The sequence below is a fragment of the Epinephelus lanceolatus genome, chromosome 9 (genome assembly GCF_041903045.1).
Source record: "Epinephelus lanceolatus isolate andai-2023 chromosome 9, ASM4190304v1, whole genome shotgun sequence".
Taxonomy (NCBI): domain Eukaryota; kingdom Metazoa; phylum Chordata; class Actinopteri; order Perciformes; family Serranidae; genus Epinephelus; species Epinephelus lanceolatus.
This window is the reverse complement of record NC_135742.1, coordinates 2,890,197-2,911,420: the sequence shown is the minus strand read 5'-3', so window position 1 is coordinate 2,911,420 and position 21,224 is coordinate 2,890,197. Positions and strand designations below refer to the sequence as shown.

Here is a 21,224-nt window from a genome sequence, read left to right as displayed (position 1 = left end):
AAACATAAAGTTTAAAAAAATCTGCTCAGATAAAGAATTTCATCATCTGTGAAAATAACGACAAAAAAAATAAAATAAAATCAACTGAAAGTTTTCAACCATTGCACATCATTAGGCGGCAAAATAAATCTGGAATAAAACATGGAATAAAATACAAAAAGGTAGCAATCAACACAGCGTTATATGATTTAAGATTGAGGAGCAGTGGAGATATGGACTGAGAAGAAGAAGAAAATAATTCCAGTTTTCATTTCTACATTTATCTAATAAGATGTCAGATTTATTTTCTCTGATAGATTCAGGATGTCGGATTTTATTCTGATAATAGTGTGCTTTAAAGTCAGCAAAATAAAATCAAGAACAGATTCTGTAAAGTAGCAGCCCTCACGCTGATCAACACGAAGAGAGACAGTCCGAGGCTGCTCTCCGGACGGACGGACGGACACACACTCTGTCACCTGACAGCCACTCACTTCCTCCACACCTGAAACACTCTGAACTCTGGGTTCAGTTTAGTCTTCTTCAACAAGACATCCCTCATCTGCAGTGAACACAGCTTGTTAGCAACATGAGCTGCTGAAGCTAAAAATGCTAAAGATGCTAACAAGCTTGTTTTTCATTTCCTGTTAAATTTAATGAAACCAAAATATCAAAACATCAAAGTCTTCCTCTCTGAGCACGACGAGGAAGAGGAAGGAACACACTGAGGTTCTGCTCACACTGTGGGTTTACGATTGAACATGTGATCTAATATGACATCATAGAGGTTAATTTACTCTCGTACCCCTCTGGTTTAGGTCTGATGATGTCAGGAGTAATGCAGCAGAGAAACTTTGTTCCCTTTGGACACTGTGGGAAAAATCTTCAATGATGCCACAGACATAGCGACATTTGGTCAGTGGCCCATCAGCGTTAGACACTGTCGAACAGAGGCACACTTTAGCTGCGGTACAAGATGGTGGCTCATACTGACACTCCAGGAAACTCACGCAGCATAAATAGCGAGACAGTGAGCATAAGGCAGGGAGGAGGGGAGCTGGATGGGTCCAGTGTGAGACCAAAAGTCAGTCCAGTTATTTAAGAACAACATAGTGTGTTAGTTTGTGCACCATGCTATGCTAGTGACATATATCATGTGATGTTACATCAGGTTAGTAATCCTCTTCTCCACGGCATAAAAAACCCACTAACACCGGCTATCATCTGGCTTTTGAATGACTAAGGCTACAAGGGACTCTGAAGTAGTCACAGGTGTTTATCGGCTCCAAATGGCATTGATGGAAACAACATACAGGTGAACGCGCTACTTTTAGCCCCTTAATCGGCGAGATGCAGCGACGCAGCACCACAAAATAACATCTGTCTCCGCCCAAGCGGCGCTCAAACGTTCCAAATGAGTCTGCGCCAAGCTTAAAAGACACAACTGAATAACGGATAAATAAAATGAAGTCACCACAGTAGAGTCTTCACAGGCCTCCATGCTGCTTTCTACTGCTGACTAACCTGTTTCCCAGCCTGTCTGTGATGTTGAACGTGACGTCTACTCGTCTGTTGCAGAGCTGAGGTCTACTGGTAACAGGAGAGGAGTCTATCACCTATTTTAGCGGGTTTTTCCTGTTTTAAAAAAAAAAAACACGTACAGGAGCTAATTTTGGTGGAAGAGGTGAACAACAAACTAATTTATTTAATGAGCTAAACTGCATGCTTTTGCTGCCTGAACGTAACAAAGTAAATCTAAAAATATGACGTTTTTTACCAACGTTCTTGATTTATTTTGAAAGCGACTGCATGCATGCAGCAAGCAGAAACTGCATTTTCTTTGTAAACAGAAGTTTATTTTGAAAAGAGACGATGTACGTAACAGGCGTCAATTGACACGCCTTCCCTGAACGTCCAAAACTGACGCAGGAGGTGTACTTAGTGCGTCATACTCTGACATGACGGGCCACTGACCAAGTGTTGGTATCTGACGAGCCGGGAGTGAGAATGTGTCGAATAAACTCAGAGTAAAGTCAAAGTGATTCTATCGAGCGAAAATCTAACTTTCCAAGTTTGGAAATGTTCAGGAGACAGCAGCAGTGAAATGAACCACAAAGTGAGATTCTTCCTTCTCGGCTCTCGTTGGCTCAGAGAGGCCAGAAACCAGAAAGCGTTGCCTTCACTTGCGATCATACAGCAACAAAAACAAAGACTCTTGTTTTGAAATGCAAGTGACGGAGGAAGTGAGGGGATTGGACTGGTGACAGGAAATACAAGACACAAAATCACAACAGGATGCAGTCAGTCGTCCTTCATCACTGACTCCAGATCAGTTTCACAGCTCACGTTCCAAACTTCAAAATAAAACTGCAGATATTCAGACTTTAAGGTTGGTTTTGGGGGTTTTAGTGGAGTTTAGTGGTTCCCATGGTTACCTGCTGTAACAAAAAGCTGTTAGCACTGTTAGCATAACTTCTGAGAGCGATGGATAAAAGTCCCATGATGCTGAAATGTTATTTATGGATAAAATTGGACAGGTGGTTGCAGGCGTCCTGCAGTAACATCTTCACATTCCTGGTTTCAAACACAGACACTGAGCAGAGAGAAAATCTGCTCCACCAAGAAAAAAAAAAAAAACAAAAAAAAAAAAAAAAAAGCAAAAGTTTCAAGATCGTGTTAGGAGAGAAGTCAACTACAATTCCCAGAGATCACAGCAAAAGACGTCCAATCGAATAGCTTCATGGTTTTGTTGCCAGGCGGGACATGGCAGGGAAAATTTTAAATAAGTTCACTTTCAAGATTTTCTGAATTTGCTTTGACTTTCATCATCTTTTTAAATTTTATGGCAAGAATGTGCTTCCATGCACACAAAGACCAAACTGATGGAGGGAAATAAACATGATTTCCTTTACCTATCTGTTGTTGCTGCGGAGTATCGAGGTTTTCCTTACAAATAAACTCAAATACAAATTCACAGAGTGAGATTCCTCCGCCCACGACCACACTCACCCGTTCCCTTTGTGTCTGGTGGCAAAAATAAACAAAGTGCTCAAAGTTGTAAAAAGTGGCACCATGTGTGAATCTGTTTGGAGAGGAAACCCATCACCAGGGTCATGACTAATGCTGCGTTCATGTCGTACGGGATTATGAGCTTCTGACTTTCATGTTTATAAAAAATCCAACGCAGGAAGTTTCTTTTCTCATTTTTGAATTTTGAATTCTGACAATACGAAGAAGGAAAAGTACGAGGAGTGCAAAACTGTTGTTAGCATTACAGCGTTAGTGTAAAAGCATCGATCAGGAGAACAATTACTGGGGGGGGGACATGAACGCAACACGAGTTCAGCAGAGACAAAAAAAGAGGACTAAAAGAAGACGAAGTGTAAAGTTAAGAGTTTTCTTGCTGATGTTTTTTTTTACTGCAGAAAAGTCCCTTGGAGCTGACTGGCTGCCTTCACTTGTCTTCATCACTCTGGGCATAAACAGGAGGAGCAGGGTGAGCTGGGAGGACTGGTGCATTATGGGTAGTGTAGTTTGACCGGAGCCAGTCAGGACTGTCTGTTGTGTGTGTGTGTGTGTGTGTGTGTGGACTCTATGAGATGGCCTTGGCCTCAGGTAAGAAGGCCTCCCAGTATTTTATCAGCTGCGGAGGAAAAAAGGAAATTATTCACTTTTCATAGACGTTCATTATATTACATTGAATTAAACTTCACATGTAAACCATCTTATATATCATATTCCACTCTAATGTACTGTGGCTGCCACTAGTAAACTAAAATCATTTCATCAAACTGAACACTGTGTGCACATGATGTGTCACAAACTTCATTTTTAAATTTCAAAATCAAAGATTTTCTCTTTGAAAATGCAAAATAACTGCCAAAATGAATATTAAAAGTCAGTCACAAAAAATTTTCTGAGTACTACTTCGCACAGTAGCACTGCCACTACCAGTAAAAATGAAATTGAATGTGCATTTAAATTTATATTCAGAATTAGAATAACTTTATTGTCCACTGTAAATCACAAAGCACTTTGCAATTTGTCTTTGATGGCCTTAAAACAAGTAAATAAATACATAAAAAGCTACGATTCACATTATTTCATATGTGTAATTTTATATAATGTATGAATTATGTCCTTATTAAATCAGAAAATGAACTAAAATTGCCTTTTTCTTGAAGGAAATTTGACTTTAACCGATCTCACAAGAGACGTCTCAAGGATTTTTATTTTATCAGATTTACAATGTTCATGTTTTTGAACATCATGTGCAACTAAAAATTAAATTTAAATTTGATGAAAAGATTTTAATATTTGCAGCCACTGACTTATGTCACATTTTGGGTCATCTTTGTAAGACTTTATTTTTTTGTTTTTTTAATTTACATAAGTTTATATTTAGCTATTATTAACAGTATAAGTCAATGTGATTATCTTACTATATAATGATGAAAACTCTGTGTGTGTGTGTGTGTGTTCCACGTTTTTCTCCTCACTGACTTGGTCAATCCATGTGAAATTTGGCACAGTGGTAGAGGGTCATGGGAGGATGCCAATGAAGCAATATTACATCAATTGGCCAAAGGGGGGCGCTATAGCAACCCATTGAAATGTCAAACTTTGAATGGGCATATCTCATGCCCCGTATGTGGTAGAGACATGAAACTTTGCACAGAGATGCGTCTCCTCATGAGGAACACATTTGCCTCAAGAACCCATAACTTCCGCTTATATATGTAGATTTAAAGGCATACAAGAAGATTTACGTTTGTGTGAATTTCGTGATCTCCAGGTTGTGGAAGATGAATTTCATTTTGTTTTTCATTGTCCTTTATATGGTGATTTAAGGAATTCTCTTTTTGAATCAATTCAGTTAAAAAATCCTGATCTATTTTGGAAATATGAAGGTGAGATTCTGTGTTGGTTGTTTGAAAATAATGTTTTTGCCTTGGCAAAATTTATAGAAAAGGCATGGTACTTGCGGCAAAGTATTCTGTACCCTGTATAACAAATTATTTTTTTCATTTTTTTATTTGTATGTGTCCCTATTTTCAGAGGTTTTGCTCTGTTATGTATTATGTCACGTGGTTATCATGGATGTAATCGTGGAATTATTTGATGTATTATTTACTGTTCAGTGTCTAATAAGCCCATGAGGGCTGGGCACCAATTATGGTGTTTGACACTTAAATAAACAGATCAATCAATCAAAATATATAGATTTTCTGCCATTTTGAATTTTTTGAAAAAACACTTCAAATGGATCTCTTCCTAGGAAGTTTGAGCGATCTGCATGAAACTGGGTGAACATAATCTAGGGACCAATATCTAAAGTTCCCTCTTGGCAAAAGTTGGAAAACTTACTAAAACTGAGCTTCTATAAGGCAATGAATATTGCGGAGGGCGTGGCTCATCACATAAAGGTGTATAACATCTCAAGGGTTTCACCCATCACCACGCAACTTTGTAGGCATATGACCACACATAATCTGAGGGGACCCCTCCATTATTGACCCCATCAAACAAAATGGGGGCGCTAGAGAGCTCATTTCTTATCTAGGCCTAACCCCCATATGGATTTTTACTAAACTTGGTAGATATGTAGAACAGGACGCCTCAAGGTGACTGGAGAAATTTAACTCTAATTGGCAACTGGGTGGCGCTATAACAACAGAAAAATGCTTCAAAATGGCTAAAATGCGACCGATCGCTGTGGCTCCCCCTGTGGACCAATGTTGGTGTTGTTTTCTAATTTTTGGTATGACTAAGTCATGGTATGGTATGCTGTACATAATCATGGAAACTGTCAGTGTGTCATTCTGTCAGTCAGTCATTCTGTCTGTCCCACGTTTTTCTACTCACTGACGTGGTCAATCTATGTGAAACTGCACATAGGCATTGAGGACTGGCATAGGTAGAAGGTGACAAAGCTACCAGTGGGTATGGACTAGTTATATAGTCTTTGTCTTTACCTGCTGTTGTGTCTGAACCAGTGACTCCAGATATTTGATAATGATCGTTTTAAAGTCCTTCACTCTCTCTTTCTGTGCGACAAAAAAAAGAGAAGATTTTTATACATTTATTTCAAAGCTCATTCACTCATTCATTCCCCTCTCATCCATCCATCAGATCGTCTCACCTCGAACCTGCTGACTTCTTTGCGTATGGTTTTGGAGATTTGTTCAAAGTCTCTCTCTCCCTGCTGGACCTTCCCCTCCAGCTGAAACACACACACACAGACAACACTTAGAGTTCATACATATATTTTAAAAGTTACAGAACAAACTCCTCTGTAAAAACCTTCAGAATAGAGATGTAAATCAGACTGGAAAGTTTGGTGTGTGTAAATACAACTGAACTGGATATTTTGGCTCAGAGTCTGAGGAAAAACTCATTTTGAGAAACAGACAGGATTGTGATGAGGAGCTCTGATCTGACCAGCACTGAATTTAAACTTAATAAATAACACACGTTTTCACATCTCTGTCATAACGTGGCTGATCAGTGGTGATACTTTTAGTGTAGATGAAGTTTATTAATTGAAGTTATTGATATTTACTGAACTAACACAACAACAACCGCCGCCTGGTTACATGAGTCTTTAAAAGGCTGAAATAGTGATTAATTAGCTTAATTCACTGGTTATATGAAGCTGTCGTGGATAAAGACTAAAACTAAAGTGCTTTATGAGCCAAATGGAAGCAAATTAAAACTCTGTTTGACTACATGATCTGAACGGTCACATGAAAGGGTTTGTCTGGTATTTAAGGGAAACATCTGGACCTGAAATGAAGATTTTAACCCTAAAGTTCAGCAAAAGACTCTCAGGCAGTACAATTTGAGAGTATGAGACCTTCACTGACAAATGTCTTCATGTGACTGTGGACCGTCTGACGGCAGGAACGCAACAAAACACCAAAAACAAACAAACAGCATCATGAAAATGTTCAAACGGTGATAAATATGAAAACCAAAATGTGCAATGAGGCAAATGAAAGGTGTGAAGCAGGCAGGCAGTCAGGCAGGTGGACACAGACAGACCGACAGACAGACACACATTCAGACAGACAGACGGACGGGGCAGGTCCTACCTCCTCAATCTCCTGGTTGCAGGAAGGCATGGCAGGGAAAATGCAACAAAATTTAAGAGGCAGGAAAAAAAATGTTCAGAGCTTCCAAAATCATAGAGGAAGATCCAGAGACATGAGCAAACACTGAGGAGAAACAAAAGCACCGACTGAAAGGAAAGTCCTCCCTGAGACTCGTAATATACGGACCTACAGTACTTTAATCTGTGAAGCCAACAGCCGACGACAAAACCATCTGAGCACAAAGTTGTGTTTACATGTTCTGCGATCAGATTTGTCCTCACATTAATATTTTGTTCAAGTTATATAATTTTATCAAGGCCAAGTTCTTGTACGACACTTTGAAATGAGCCATTAAATACTGATTCAAATTTGGCTGATTTATCACATTGAAAAATAATAATTTTAAAGTTTTTCTGTGTTTGTTTTATTATTTATTTATTTATTAAGCTAAAACCAGTCACACACATGTCCGTGTGCAGACAGCAGCAGATTTAGACTCTGGCTGTAGGTCCTGTTTGGTGCCCACAGGGGGCAGTGTGGGTTAATAATCTGAACACACTGCTGTGTTTTACATCACTGAGTTACACAAGCTGGATTTGATTCAGTGCAGAACTGCTGAGCTTTTTGTGTTTGTTTTAATTTACTGAGTCACACTGACAGAAATAATATGCACTACAAAGGCAATGAGCAACTTGGTGAGAAATGTCCCAGAAATTGCAAAAAAATTATTTGGAAGATTATTTTAAAATAGCTAAAGAAAACCTATATTTATAATTGTCATTGTTATATATTTGAAATTTATGGTACAGAATTATTATAATTTTTTAAGCTGTTTTTTCAGGTCATTTTCTTGTTTGTTGGCTTGTTCTTAATTTTTTTTAACCCTCATTTTTTTCATTAATTTTCTTGTTTTGAATTTTCACTTTTTACCAATTTCTGACAAGATTTCGTCTTTCATTATTCGTTGCCTTCTGCCCATGTTTTTGAAAGAAACCAAGCCAATCTGCTCCGGTCTGAAAAGGTTAATGAAGCATCATTAAGTTCATTTGTTAATTCAGACTTAAAACCTGTGTTTCACTTTATTTCAGTGAAGTTTCGGGGACTTTGTGTTTCCTCTGTCAGCCTTCTTCTCTCCATCACAGTGTCATGAGAAACCTAAATCATGGTCCTGTCAAATAAGTCTATTTTCATGTTGCTTGCAGAGAATAAGAAGCATGACGATGACGAAATTAAACTTTATATTCATAATGAAGAAATAATAAAGTTTCACTGATATGTTTTTTTTTCTTAGATATTATAACTGATGATAAACTCTCCTGCAAATCATAAAGGTAGCCTCATATAACCAGACCTTTAACCAGCGCTGGAGAGACGTCGGCTGAGCCCATCCTAATTCTGCACCGAGGGAAAAAAACGCCCTGTGTTGTTTGTATTTCTTTAATCACAGTGGTCTTGAGCGACACTGAGCTCAGGATGCAGCCATGACGCACAAATATTTTAGCGTGCATGTTTCCAGCTCCGAGGTTGTTTCACACACAGCGCCAATGGAAGTGCTAAGACCAGTTTCTCGCACAGTTGTGACGTGGATTTTGGAAAAGGTGACACGCTTGTAGGCGGCCAGTGACAAGTCTGCATCCTGTGAGCCAGACGATCATAAAGGTGATCACAGAGAGCAGAGGAGCAGCACGCAGGCTGTCAACAGTTTTGTTGTTTGATACCTGAAAGAACATGAAGAAGAAGAGACGAGGCTGTTTTCTTATTGTTGAGGTGAAGAACATGTTGAAGGACATATTTTCTTCATAATCAGCTCAGCTTAATGTCAACCTTGACACAAAAGCTCTTCCAAACTTTTCTAAATGTTCTCATGTTGTTGGGGTTTTTTTGGCGGAGAGGAGCGTAACAGACAGGTTTGTGCAGAGAATTAGAAAACGTCATGACACCAACAGCAGCGAGGCAGCAGGAGAGAAGAAGAGTTTCTTCACAGGAGGATGTTCACAGATGTCTTTTCCTCAAACAAAATGTTGTGGACACAGCATTATTTGGGGTAAATACACAATGTTTGTAGCTTATATTTATCTGCACATTGGCAAATTAGCCCCATTAAAGGTGCGCTGAGTTAGCAGTTAGCAGTTAGCAGCTCCTGTTCGCAGTGTGCTCATGGATGTACGGAGAGCTGTCACTGGATTCATTTGACACTGAAGAAAACTTAAAAATGTGAAGACTGTCAGGCAGGTTCTGCAGTTATACAGAGCATGTATTTCCAAGCGGATGTTTATGGAGGTTTATTTGTGATTGATATTGAAAGTAATGACATAATAATAAAGTCTGAGTCAATATGAAGCTAAATATCATGTGTGTGTCGTGTGTGTGTTGAGATCTGATTGAGTTATGACTCAGAGAAGAAGCAAGAATTCAGACGTAAATGGAGGCGATCACTCTCTCCCTTCAGATGATGCACCATGAATGTATCTGCAGTGTACAGAGGTCTCTCTGTAGCAGCTGTTCAGCAGGCCTCCAGCAGCAGCAGCAGCAGCAGCCGTGTGAAGTAAAACTCTTTTTTTGGCCTCAGAAAAAGCCTCTGTGTGTTTTCTGTTGGCTGTTGTCAAGGCGTGAACCAAAACCCGACTCCTGACAGGCGGCAAAACTCTCGTCGGCTCCAAATAAATGTTGGTTGTAACTCTACTGCGATCTGTCCTCGTCTGCAGCTTCTGACAGCAGCCTCCCCCCAAAACCCCACATCTGACAGCTCCTCCGCTCTAATACCAGACCCCCAGCCCACCAGCCGTGCGTGTGTGTGTATATGTGTGTGTGTTTCCTGACAGAGAGGATGAATTTGTGTGGTGACAGCTTCAACAGACGCTCTAATAAAGTACTTTTCTCCTCTCTCCTGCTCTTGTTTGTCGTACTGAGTTCATGTTCGAGTCTGCGGGCTGAGAGAAAACAAGATTTATATATAAAACAAATAAAAAGAAAAGTTTTCACATGACTGAGCCCCAAAGGTGCGCTTGTTTTCTCTGACTGGACACGCCAACAGCCTCAGAGAGGGGAGAGTGATTCCTGAGAGCAGCATCTCACCTGATTGAGTCAAACTAGACTTTGAGCCGTGCAGTGTAGAAACATCAATTATTAATATTATACGGCAGATAATCAGAGCGGCCCGTGGTGAGGGCAGGATCAGTGAATGCTATATACTGCCTTTGCCTCTATAGTGCCTGTGCAAGGACTGCTACTGCACATGATTAAGCAGTGCACTGATTGTTTTAAACATTACTAACTTATCAGTCTACATCCCTCCCTCCTTCTCTCCCTCTGTGTGTGCGTCTCACCTCTTTGATCTCGTCTTTGGCCTGCTGCAGTTTGTCCGGTTTGTTGTTGAACTGCAGTTTGGCTTCAGCTTCTCGTTTCTTCTGCAGCAGCATCTGACTGTCCTGCCACTTCTGCCACGTCTTCATACGGTGGTCAAACACACCCTGCACACACACACACAGTTTAAAACACACAGAAATACCTGACTTGACTGTTCATTTAAAAAAAAAACACTTTGAACAAAGACTTGAATTTACAATCACAAGACACATCATTTATTTATCATGGAGACAAATTAAAACAACTTAACCAAAGTGACTTTGTTTAAATTTGACTTTTCATCTGCTTTAGATGAACCCAAAAATATTCACGGCCAGTTTATCTATGAACTGCATCCTGTAACTGTACAAACGTCTGTGTTTTGTTGTTGTGTTTTCGGGATATTTTACAGGAGCATACTGTAAATCCTGAAATGTTTTCCTCTGTTTAAACTGCGGTGAGTTTTAGCTTTATTTACTCTGTTTAGTTGATTTGTTAAATGAAACGGAGAACAATAAGTCAAACACAAAAAAGTCCAGGATGCTAACAGCTGTGTGAAATGCAGAGAGAAGTTTTAACACATAACCACGACTGAAGGAGCTGCGTGTGACACTCAGAGCACTGGTCTAGCAGCAATTTGCAGAGTAACGACGTCATGAACAAAACCCTTTTCCACAAAATAAGCTCTGACTCTTGAACTGGTTTTGTTCAGGATTCTTGATGCTACTAGCAGCCTGTGTTTCCCCCAGTTTTGCGCAGAGCTATTGCATCATCAATGAGGAGCGTGGCACAACGCACAGTGCAGACCGCACTGCACACGTGAGCTGTACTAAGTTACAGATCAGTGCTGTGCAGGGACATTTTTGAGGGGCAAAAAAAAGGGCAACCCTCTGATAAATATTAATAAAAAAATAAAGTTGCATACAGTGGCACATCTTTTACTGACTTAGATATTTTAATGTACTTTAAACCACATACAGTCATGACAGGGCTTCATCTCATCTGAACATTACAGGGGTCATATGTTAAACTGGGGGACTTTTGAGCCTCAAACACTTAATTTCCTGCTTTCTGGTGAATTTTTCTGCTTCAATTTATGTTGGAAATCTCTTGATTTGTGTAAAACTAAAACAGGGTATATGCAGGAATCCTGAGGTTAATTTCAATACCTTCTTAAGACTTTTTTAAGACCTTCCAAAAAAACCTTAAGACCTCATCGCCACTGCAACACATCTTTAACTTACTAAACAGTTGTAGTTTGCAATTAAATCTATGGAGCACAAATATACAACAGAACTCAGATAAGATGAGAAGGAATAAAGCTTGAGAGAATAAATTAAACCAAAGGCAGGTTTATTAAAATACACCTTAGGTCATAACAAGTAACACAGCTCTACAGCTCAACATCAGCTATTCAAGGCCAACTTGCCTTACATGTGGGATTTAGGGCTGACCCAAAAAATTCGAAGCTTGAAAACTTTGTTCGATGGCACGGGATTCGATTGTGGAAAAAAAAAATCAAATATTCGGCCTTTTTTTCTCCCGTTTTTTGGGAGGGACCTTGAACGCAACACTAATCATGCCGTCCATTTACGGTTGTTTTTTTCCCCTTTAGCCATATGTAAACTCAAAGAACGAGAAGTAATGTCTGTTAGGCATATAAGATTTCATGTTCCAGTTCCAGTTCATGTTTTTAATTGATTGATTGTTTTTGGTTGGTTATTAAAAAACATCTCTGACAAGGAAATAGAAAGCCAGACGTGCAATGAATGGAGACCTATTATCCTGCTTGAACACAGACGACTAAATTCTAAAATTTATCAACTTTTAATACTTTTTAAGACCCCGCGGACACCCAGTAAAAACTTCAGGCTGCAGATGACAATTTAAAATAAAAATATGATGGAATAAAATGCAGTAAGCTGAGACTCTAGTCTTTCTGTTGCGCTTTCAAATATTTATTCTCCTGTAGATCAACTTTTTACATTTACTGTTATTCCTGCTGATGTCACTTCCGCTATGTCACAAAGATGGCGACCGTTGAACACTCAACTTTTGAACCATTTTGAGTGCATCAGTGGTACACTGCATTTTCCTGTACTATGCAGTGTGAACACACTTGTGTGCTCAAAATATTGTGTTTAGTACAGAGGTATGCGATTTGAGACACCGTTAGTTTCATTTATTCACTACAGGGTGGCATTGTGGCGGCATGGTGGTACAGTGGTTAGCACTGTTGCCTCACAGCAAGAGGGTTCTTGGTTCGAACCCGGGGTGGGGGATTGCAACCGCCCTTCTGTGTGGAGTTTGCATGTTCTCCCTGTGTCAGCGTGGGTTTCCTCCAGGTGCTCCAGCTTCCTCCCACAGTCCAAAGACATGCAGGTTAATTGGTGACTCTAAATTGTCCGTAGGTGTGAATGTGAGTGTGAATGGTTGTCTGTCTCTATGTGTCAGCCCTGTGATAGTCTGGTGACCTGTCCAGGTGAACCCTGCCTCTCACTCAGTGTCAGTGGGATAGGCACCTCCATGTTGAAAACGACTCACATGCTCTGAATGTCACATACTCTGTTTGAGATTAACACACTGATTATTAGGTCACAGTTTTATCACATCACAGTTCTCAATAAAAGATGAATCGTACCATGACTTGTTTCTACTCTACTCTGGATCTCTGCTCTACTCCTCCTCTACTCTACTGACTCGTTCCTACCTGCTCTCAGGTGTTTGGCTCCAGCAGCTCAGACAGCAGGGCGGTTATTCAGCAGAACACAGTTATAGTTATTACTGGGTTTGAATAAACTTTATTGACTCCACAGAAGGGTTCATGCCTCCATAGAGAGCTCCAAAGACTCAGTCGGTGTGTTATGGGCTTCAGAGTGAGACGTGCTCGTACCTTGACAGCGGTGATGAGGCGCACGTAGTCGCCCAGTAACTCGGAGAAGAGGTAGAAGTCTGCGTTGGCCTGGTCCTGGTGCAGCTGGTCGATCTTCTCCTCCACCTCGGCCAGCTGCGACAGAGCTCGGGACAGAGCCGTGTGGTCCTCGCTGTTCCCCAACATGGCCGCCGACTTGGCGAACTGCGCCGTGTTCACCGACAGCTCTGAGAGAGGCAGAGGAGGCCGAATTTAAGAGTTGGTGATGCAGTACGTGACAGAGGTGCATCCGCAAATATCTCATGTTCAAAATACTTTGATGACTGTCTGTTGTAAATACCTTTCCTGTGACAGACCAGAGACTCCACGCTGGTGTGAAGTTTCCTCAGCTGAACGTCCAGATTCTCAAAATGCTGCTGCTTCTCCTCAAACCACTGATGCACACAACACACATACAAAAACACACACACACACACACACACACACTGTTTTAACTAATAATCAACAGACCAGTAATCCTCTCTTCCACCTGTACATCACTTCCTCCTTATTTCATCTTTCCTTCTTTCCTCCTATTTTCATCCTTTCTTTCTTCCTCCCTTCCTGCTTCCTCAATTCATCTTTGCGTCCTTATTTCCTCCTTTCCTTCATTTCTTTTCCCCTTCCAAACTTTATTTCCATCATCTTTCTTTCTCCCTAGTTCCTTATTTCCATGTTTCATTCACTTGCTTCCTTCTGCCTTCCTCCTTACCTCTGGCTGTCCCTACTTCTTTGGTTCAAATTTCCTTTCCTCCTTCCTCTCCATCTTCTCTACGTCCTTATTTCCAACTGTTTTGCTTTAACAACACTACTAAGTACATTCTTCCTTCCCTGCTCCCTTCACTCCCTTCTTTCCTACAGCCTCACTGAGACCTCTTCTCTCCTCTTCCCTCTCCTTTCCCTCTTGTACGTCTTCCTTCCCTTTATCATTCCCCCAACTCTCGATCTTCTCTCCCTTCACTTACCTCCATCCTCTCTTTCTTCATCCCTCCCCACTTCCTTACTTCATATTTGCTTTTTATTTCCTGCTTTCCTTCTTTTTTCTCCTTCCATACCTCTGTTTTTCATCTTTCCTTCTCCCAACCTCCCTTCTCTTTTTTAAAGTCCACTGTTTGCTATAACAATACTTTCTTGTCTTATCTTGTCTTCCTTCCTCCCCTACTCCCTCCATCCCTCCATCCCTCCTTCTCTCCTCTCCTATCTCCTTTTCCTTCTTTCTATCCACTCTTCTCCTCCTCCTTCCTTCTATCATTCCTCTTCCTCACTCCTTCACTCACAGCGTCCGACTCGTTCATCTTGATGGTCATCTTGTTGACGGCGTCTGCGGCCTTGTTGACCATTCGGAGGAGTCCAGCGCTGCTCAGAGCCTGAGTGCTGACTGCCCGCGGCAACTGGACGACAAACAAACAAACAAACAAACAAACAAACAAAGAGGAGGAATTTCATTGTTTGGTTTTTATTTCTTTGACTTGGTCCCATTGTTGTTGTTTTTTCTTTATTTTTTCAATTCTTCTCTTGTTTTTCTGTCATTCATTTTCTGATTGCTTCGATCATCTTTGTCTCATCCTTATTTTTCTTTCATTTACTCTTTTCTGTTTCATTCATCCTCTGCTTTAACTTCCCCTGACTTTTACTGCTCTTTAATTTTGTTATTGAATGTTTCAAAATCTCTCCATCTTTCACATTTGTTTTGTCTGTATTTCTCTTTGTTTCTTCTTAATCCTGTATCTTTGTATTTGTTTCTCTTTACTTCCCCTTATTTCCCCCAATTCTGTCTCTCTGTTTGACTAATTTCAAATCTTTACGCATTTGTTTTAATAATTCTCTCTCTCGCCCTTGCCCTTGATTTTACTTTCTTTTGCTGGCTGTTCTGTTCAGTTTCTCTTGTTTCTTTCTCTCTACCTCCACCACAGCTGTACCCCCCCCCCCCCCCCCCCCCCCCCCGATTGTAATGTCTCCCATGTTTTAGCTCCAATCAGATTTAATGCAGCCGCTTTATGTGCCGAGCAACTTTAACAGCCGCAAAAACCAACTCAGAACCCATCCTGTCAGTCTGAAAACGCCCCGACGTCCATCTGAAAATAGGCTCATTTCTCTTCATTTTGGAAAAGTTTACTTTTTTCCCCAGACATACAGGGTTTTCCTCTGACGCTGGAGCACATTTGCCCCCCTCCAATCTCATTTACTCATTTAACAGGAACGGCAGCACCAAGGTGGACGGCTCGGTCCCCAGGGCCCTCGCTGACGGAGGGACGAGGGTAAATGAGTGGAGGCGGGAGGGGGGGGGGGGGGGGGGGGGGGGGGGGGGTAAAAATAGCTTTCAATTGCAGCCTGGTCCCGTCCCTTCCCCCCTCCCTCCTCCTCCTCCTCCTCCTCCTCCCCTGGTTGTGTTTCATTAAGCGGCCGGCCGGACGGACACGCTCGGTCAAGCGTCCGAGTGATTCATCTGTTAAATCGGTGACACGCGGCCATTTATTCTGGACCCAACAACTGCCGGCTCCTTCTCAACGCAATCCCAGAAACAGTTAGCTGGGTGGCAGAGAGGGGTGATGAAGAGGAGGAGGAGGAGGAGGAGGAGGAGGAGGAGGAGGAGGAGGAGGACAGTTTGAGCCAACAAGACGAAATGTTACAGAGGATTTAGTCGGAGTGGACAGTAAAGTGAGGAAACAGGAAACGCCGCAGGCCCTTAAACCCTGAGGCAGTTTTTAGAGGCTCGCTGGTTTGACCTTGTCGGGACGTTTTGCTGCTTGTTGGGAAAAAGAAGAAGAAGAAAACTCAGACAGAGTTTTTTGCCTTTTTTGGGGGGTAGTTGTTTGTTTTTGCCCCATTTGAGACAGTCCATCAGTTATTTAATCAGTCTGTGTTTGACTTCTTCTTATTATCTGATGGTATTAATGGTTCCCAGAGGATGCATCATTCATGACCCCTGACCTTTCCACCAGTGTCACTCTGAAACATCAGTTCTAGTGAAGCCGATCAACATGTACCTGGAAAGTTTTTAAAACATTCTCAAAAATAAATCCCGTCCGCAGAGGCACTGTTATCAAAAAAGTCTATGTCCAAATGAAAAGGCAAACGCACAACTGACGTGCTGCCAAACCAACAGGCAGCGATAGAACACCATCACTACGGCTGCACTCTAACAGTCGACCAAACGTTAGTCGACCAGAAAGGTCATTAGTCGGCAAGATTTCATTGGTTGAACACTAGCAGGAAAAAACAAACAAACCTGAAACTCTATCAGGAGCTGCACGTTGTCAAAATAAATCCAAACCTATATGACTGGAGCACGTGTGACTTTACTTTCATCCACTGTTCAAGGCTAACTGGACTTTTAAAGGCTGTAAGAACCGCTGCTGAACCTGAATCAGGAAGCATCATTTGTTTGTTTGTTGTTTACCTCTGAACTCTCCAGAAACTGCAGGACGTCAGGATCCTTCAGCAGGATGGGATGCTTTACTGTTCTCATCAGATACCTGAAACATGATAATGTCATTATTACTCATGACGACCAGAGATTCGTTGTTATTTTTCTTGTCAAAGAAAACCAGCTTCTTCTATGACATGACTGGTGTCAGCATGTAGCGTCCCTTATATTTAGTGGTTCTCAGATGTGTGTGAAAAGCTCTAATTAAAGAGGGCTGCTGCATGTTGCAGCTCTAAAACATACTGTAATGCTGCGTTCACAGCGACAGCTTGACCAGCCACATTATCACTGAGTCACTGTTAAAGTGTTGGTCAAACGCTTGTTAAGGTCGTTACGTCATGACCGGCTTGTGTGTGTCTGATACTTGCAACAAAGCACCTCGACTGAGCATCATCTAAAGTTTGTATTTGGTCAAAAAAATATTTCTGTTTTCATCAATGTCTGAGTCCCACTCTACAATTTAACATCACATTTCACCGCCTCATTTCATCCCTGTGTGCACCACAAAGCACTGGAGCGCTGGAAAAGTTGAGGCTGGCTCAACTCTGCTTTGATCGCCCCTGTCAGTTTGTAGCTTTATGCCACCGGCTTCTATTGAAAATGACTTGCAGCCTGTTGCTGTGTCGCACACACACAGCGAAACAGTCAGAGGACAGAAATGTTAATAAAACGTGTTTATGCCTCAGCGTACAGTACAGACATTCAGGAATTCGTATAACTGAGGGTCTCTATCATGAAAAACAAAATATTCATGAACAATTTAAAGAAAAATTAAAGTATGTGTGCGTGTGTGTGTGTGTGTGTGTGTCCATCAGTGTGGAGTTCTGCAGCTCTGAGATCCATCAGCTGTCACTGACTGACCTTCCTGTCAATTAAACACCATCAGTAAAGGGCAGCAGAATGTCAGCCCCGCCCACCTCCCTGCTCTTCAGTATTCAACACACACACACACACACACACACACACACACACACACACACACACACACACACACACACACACACACACGCACGCAGGTACAGGAACATGTGTGTTGTGATAATGACGTATCTAATATTTGTGGTTTAACCTTTTGGCCTGTAAAGTTCTCACCAGGTTGATCTTTACCATGACTACAGCGCGCGCACACACACACACACACACACACACACACACGTTAAAATGTCTGATGTCAAAAAGACTGATTTAAACTTCTGCAGCAACACAGACTGTTATCATTAAAGGTCCAGTGTGTCAGATTCAGGGGGATATAGTGACATCTAGTGGTGAGGAATGCAACCAGCTGAAACTTCTCCTGATCAGAATTGCTTCAGTGTTCATTGTTCAGGAGGTGTTTAGTGGGAGTTTAATTATGCACAGAGGTCTCTTCATCTCCAAATAAACAGACCAGGTGATTCAGTCTGGTAAAAACACTGAATAAAGACGTTTCATGTAACAAATCAGTGTTTTTCCAATGCTCTCATCGCAGAGGAGCTTCTAACTACAGTTTCTGACTGTGAAAAAATGAATGTCCCTATCTATCTATCTATCTATCTATCTATCTATCTAACATTTTTTTGTAAATGCTTGGGAAAAAAGGCAGTGAGCTAAAAGTTTGAAATGCAACTTGTTCTCTGTGTATAACAAGAAAGATTTAAATCTTGAATCAAGTCACATAAATTCAGACGTCTGTTTTACTCTGAAGGCTCGCAATACACAGAGAAATATAGTTATTCTCTATTTTTTCACTGTATTACAACAATATTTGTATATTTGTATTTGTATATTTGTATAATATATTGGTACTTATTGTATTTACTGTTTGAGCTTCTAATAATAAATGATAATAAAAAAGGAGCTTTTTGGCAACTGATATTACTACTCAGATGTCAGAGTGTCCTTGAATGCAGCACAGACGATGGCTTTAAAAAACTGTTGCAGCTCAGGACTTCATCACCAAATAATAACGATGTAACTGATGTGACCACATGTTGATTGAGCTGGATTTTTTATCAGTGGTAAACTGATTTGAACAGAAATAAACCAACGACTGCCTGAGACAGAGATCAATCTAAAAACTGAGGGCTGATTTGTTAAATATGAATTTTTCATACATTATGTTTTTTCTGATCATCTTCAGCCTGAAACAAAAATAAATCCTCCAGAATCAGCGCCAGAAATCTGTTTTGGTTTGGTTAATATTTCCTTGTGGTCGTACCGCTCCAGTGCCGACCTCCTCTTCTCCACAAACTCGTTGGACGACTGGTCCTCCTTCCCCACCTTCACCTTCGTCATCCCTGCGGACAATGAGACACTCATTAACATAACTGATTAACAGCCAGGTCGAGGAAGGTCACGACTAATTAACATAACACAAATGCACAGGTACAATCTGTCATCAGTGACAGCTTGCAGAGCAAATTCTGTTGCATGTTCACATTCACATAACCGTTGAAGAGTTGCCCCTGGGTCGTAGAAAGTTCTCTTAACTAATAGATGTTATTTAGTATGAAGAGTCTGTTTTGTAAATCGAGAACAAAACAGTTTATTCGTCCCTCTCCCCAGCAATGCTTTCCAGCTCCTCCTGGGGGACCCCAAGGTGTTCCCAGGCCAGATGAGATATATAATCCCTCCAGCGTGTTCTGGGTCTGCCCCGAGGCCTCCTAACCACGTCAACTGGTCCCTTTTGATGCGAAAGAGCAGTAGCTCTACTCTGAGCTCCCTCCAGATGTCTGACTCCTCCCCCTATCTCTAAGGCTGAGCGCAGCCACCCCAAAGAGAAAACTCATTTCAGCCACTTGTATCGGTGACCTCATTCTTTCGGTCTCTACCCAGAGCTCATGACCATAGGTGAGAGTTGGGATGGAGATGGACCAGGAAATTGAAAGCTTTGCCTTCCGTCTCAGCTCCCTCTTCACCAAAACGAACACAGCACAGTGCTCGTACCTCTTCTGACACCAACCATCTGTCCACCTCACACTCCATTTAACCCTCAGTCATGAACAAGACCCTGACACACTTGAACTCCTTCTCTTGGCGCAGTAACTCACTCCAAATCCAGAGGGAACAACCCATCGTTCTCCTGCTGAGAACCATGGCCTCCGATTTGGATGTACTGACTCGCATCCTGGCTGCAAACCACCTCAGGTCATGCTGGAGGTCACAGTGTGATGAAGCCAACAGAACCACATCATCTGCAAAAAGCAGAGATGCAATTCTGAGGTCACCAAACCGGACCGCTTCTTCCTCCCGGCTGTCCCTTGAGATCCTGTCCATGAAAATCACAAACACAGACAGGACAACCCTGGTGGAGGCTGACACCAACTGAGAACCTGTTTGACTTTGTGCCAAGTATGTGGACACAGTTCTCACTTGGTTATACAGGGACTGGTTGGCTTGTATCAGTGACCCCAGCACCCTGTATTCCCACAGGATCCCTCAAAGGACGCAGTCTTAAGCTTTCTCCAAGTCCACAAAACTCATGTAGACTGGATGGGCGAACTCCTTGAATGGTGGTGTTGAGAAAGATTATCAGAGTAAACAAAGTCTGTGTTTTATTTGTGACCCCCTGAATCAGACTGCTGGACCTCAGTGTGGGAACCGTTCTATGCTGGAGTGCAGCAGAAGGAGTATGTGTGTGACGATGGCTTTACTTACCCACAATGCTTTTCTCTGGTGCGGGGGGGACGATGTAGCCTACGTGCAGGTACTTAGAGGCCAGTTTACTGTGCAGACCCAGAAAATCACTGAAACGCCTTTTTACTGAGAAGTCATTGCTCTTGAACAGAGACATGCTGGTCTGAGAGAGACACAAAAAGAGATAAGAATTACTGATGCGTTCATGTGTTCATCACTTCAGTGTTGCAACTAGTAAAACTGTATTTTAATGACTTTATATACCGCTGGGTAGCTTAACCTATAATAATAAATCATAATTTATAGCTTGATTGTATTTGGTATCAATTCTAAAACGCAGTAAAACATTAGCAGCAATAATAATAACTAGAATTCCAAGTAGTTATAAACGGGGTCCAAGCCTCCCCGCGCAACTCGGCCTCCGTGCCCCATGGAGCCCACGAAAGTCGGGAGTGGGAAGTGCATGGGAAGTACTAAAGGCTGAATGCATTTGTTGCAATAAGTCACGCCCACTTTGACAATCATTACCAAACATTTGCTGCTGGCCTCAGGACTGTCCTCACATCATGCTCACCAAATGTCGTATAAATCCGATCAACTTTTACCAAACGTGACATTTTTGGGTTTACAGTGTCAACTAGTGGTCAATTTGGGCCAAACTTGGCACTGAGCCTCTGAACGATCTCTGGAACAAGTGTGTTTAGTGTCATGTTGATATGATTTAGTCTGACAAAAATATGAAACAATATGTGCATTTTAGCTAGCAAAAATGTTTTGTTGTTAATAATTCGCACATTTTTTGACTGGGCAAAATTCTTTTAGACTTTAGATCAGGTCCATCTTGAGAGTCGAC

The 21,224-nt window shown here is 41.6% G+C and overlaps 1 protein-coding gene across 1 annotated transcript in view; it reads right to left on the bottom strand.

Annotated features, from left to right (window-relative positions):
• Window positions 1–1,019: 1,019 nt before the first annotated feature.
• Window positions 1,020–21,224, bottom strand: part of snx2 (sorting nexin 2) — a 34,856-nt gene continuing 14,651 nt past the window's right edge. The window contains exons 6-15 of the mRNA XM_033619246.2: window positions 20,393–20,534; window positions 18,954–19,032; window positions 16,730–16,805; window positions 14,607–14,720; window positions 13,631–13,724; window positions 13,312–13,517; window positions 10,400–10,543; window positions 6,122–6,202; window positions 5,955–6,026; window positions 1,020–3,622 (exon numbers count right to left, since the gene is read on the bottom strand). Coding sequence (XP_033475137.2) covers window positions 3,572–3,622; window positions 5,955–6,026; window positions 6,122–6,202; window positions 10,400–10,543; window positions 13,312–13,517; window positions 13,631–13,724; window positions 14,607–14,720; window positions 16,730–16,805; window positions 18,954–19,032; window positions 20,393–20,534 — 1,059 coding nt within the window. The 3' untranslated portion in view covers window positions 1,020–3,571. The remainder of the gene's footprint in view (window positions 3,623–5,954; window positions 6,027–6,121; window positions 6,203–10,399; window positions 10,544–13,311; window positions 13,518–13,630; window positions 13,725–14,606; window positions 14,721–16,729; window positions 16,806–18,953; window positions 19,033–20,392; window positions 20,535–21,224) is intronic.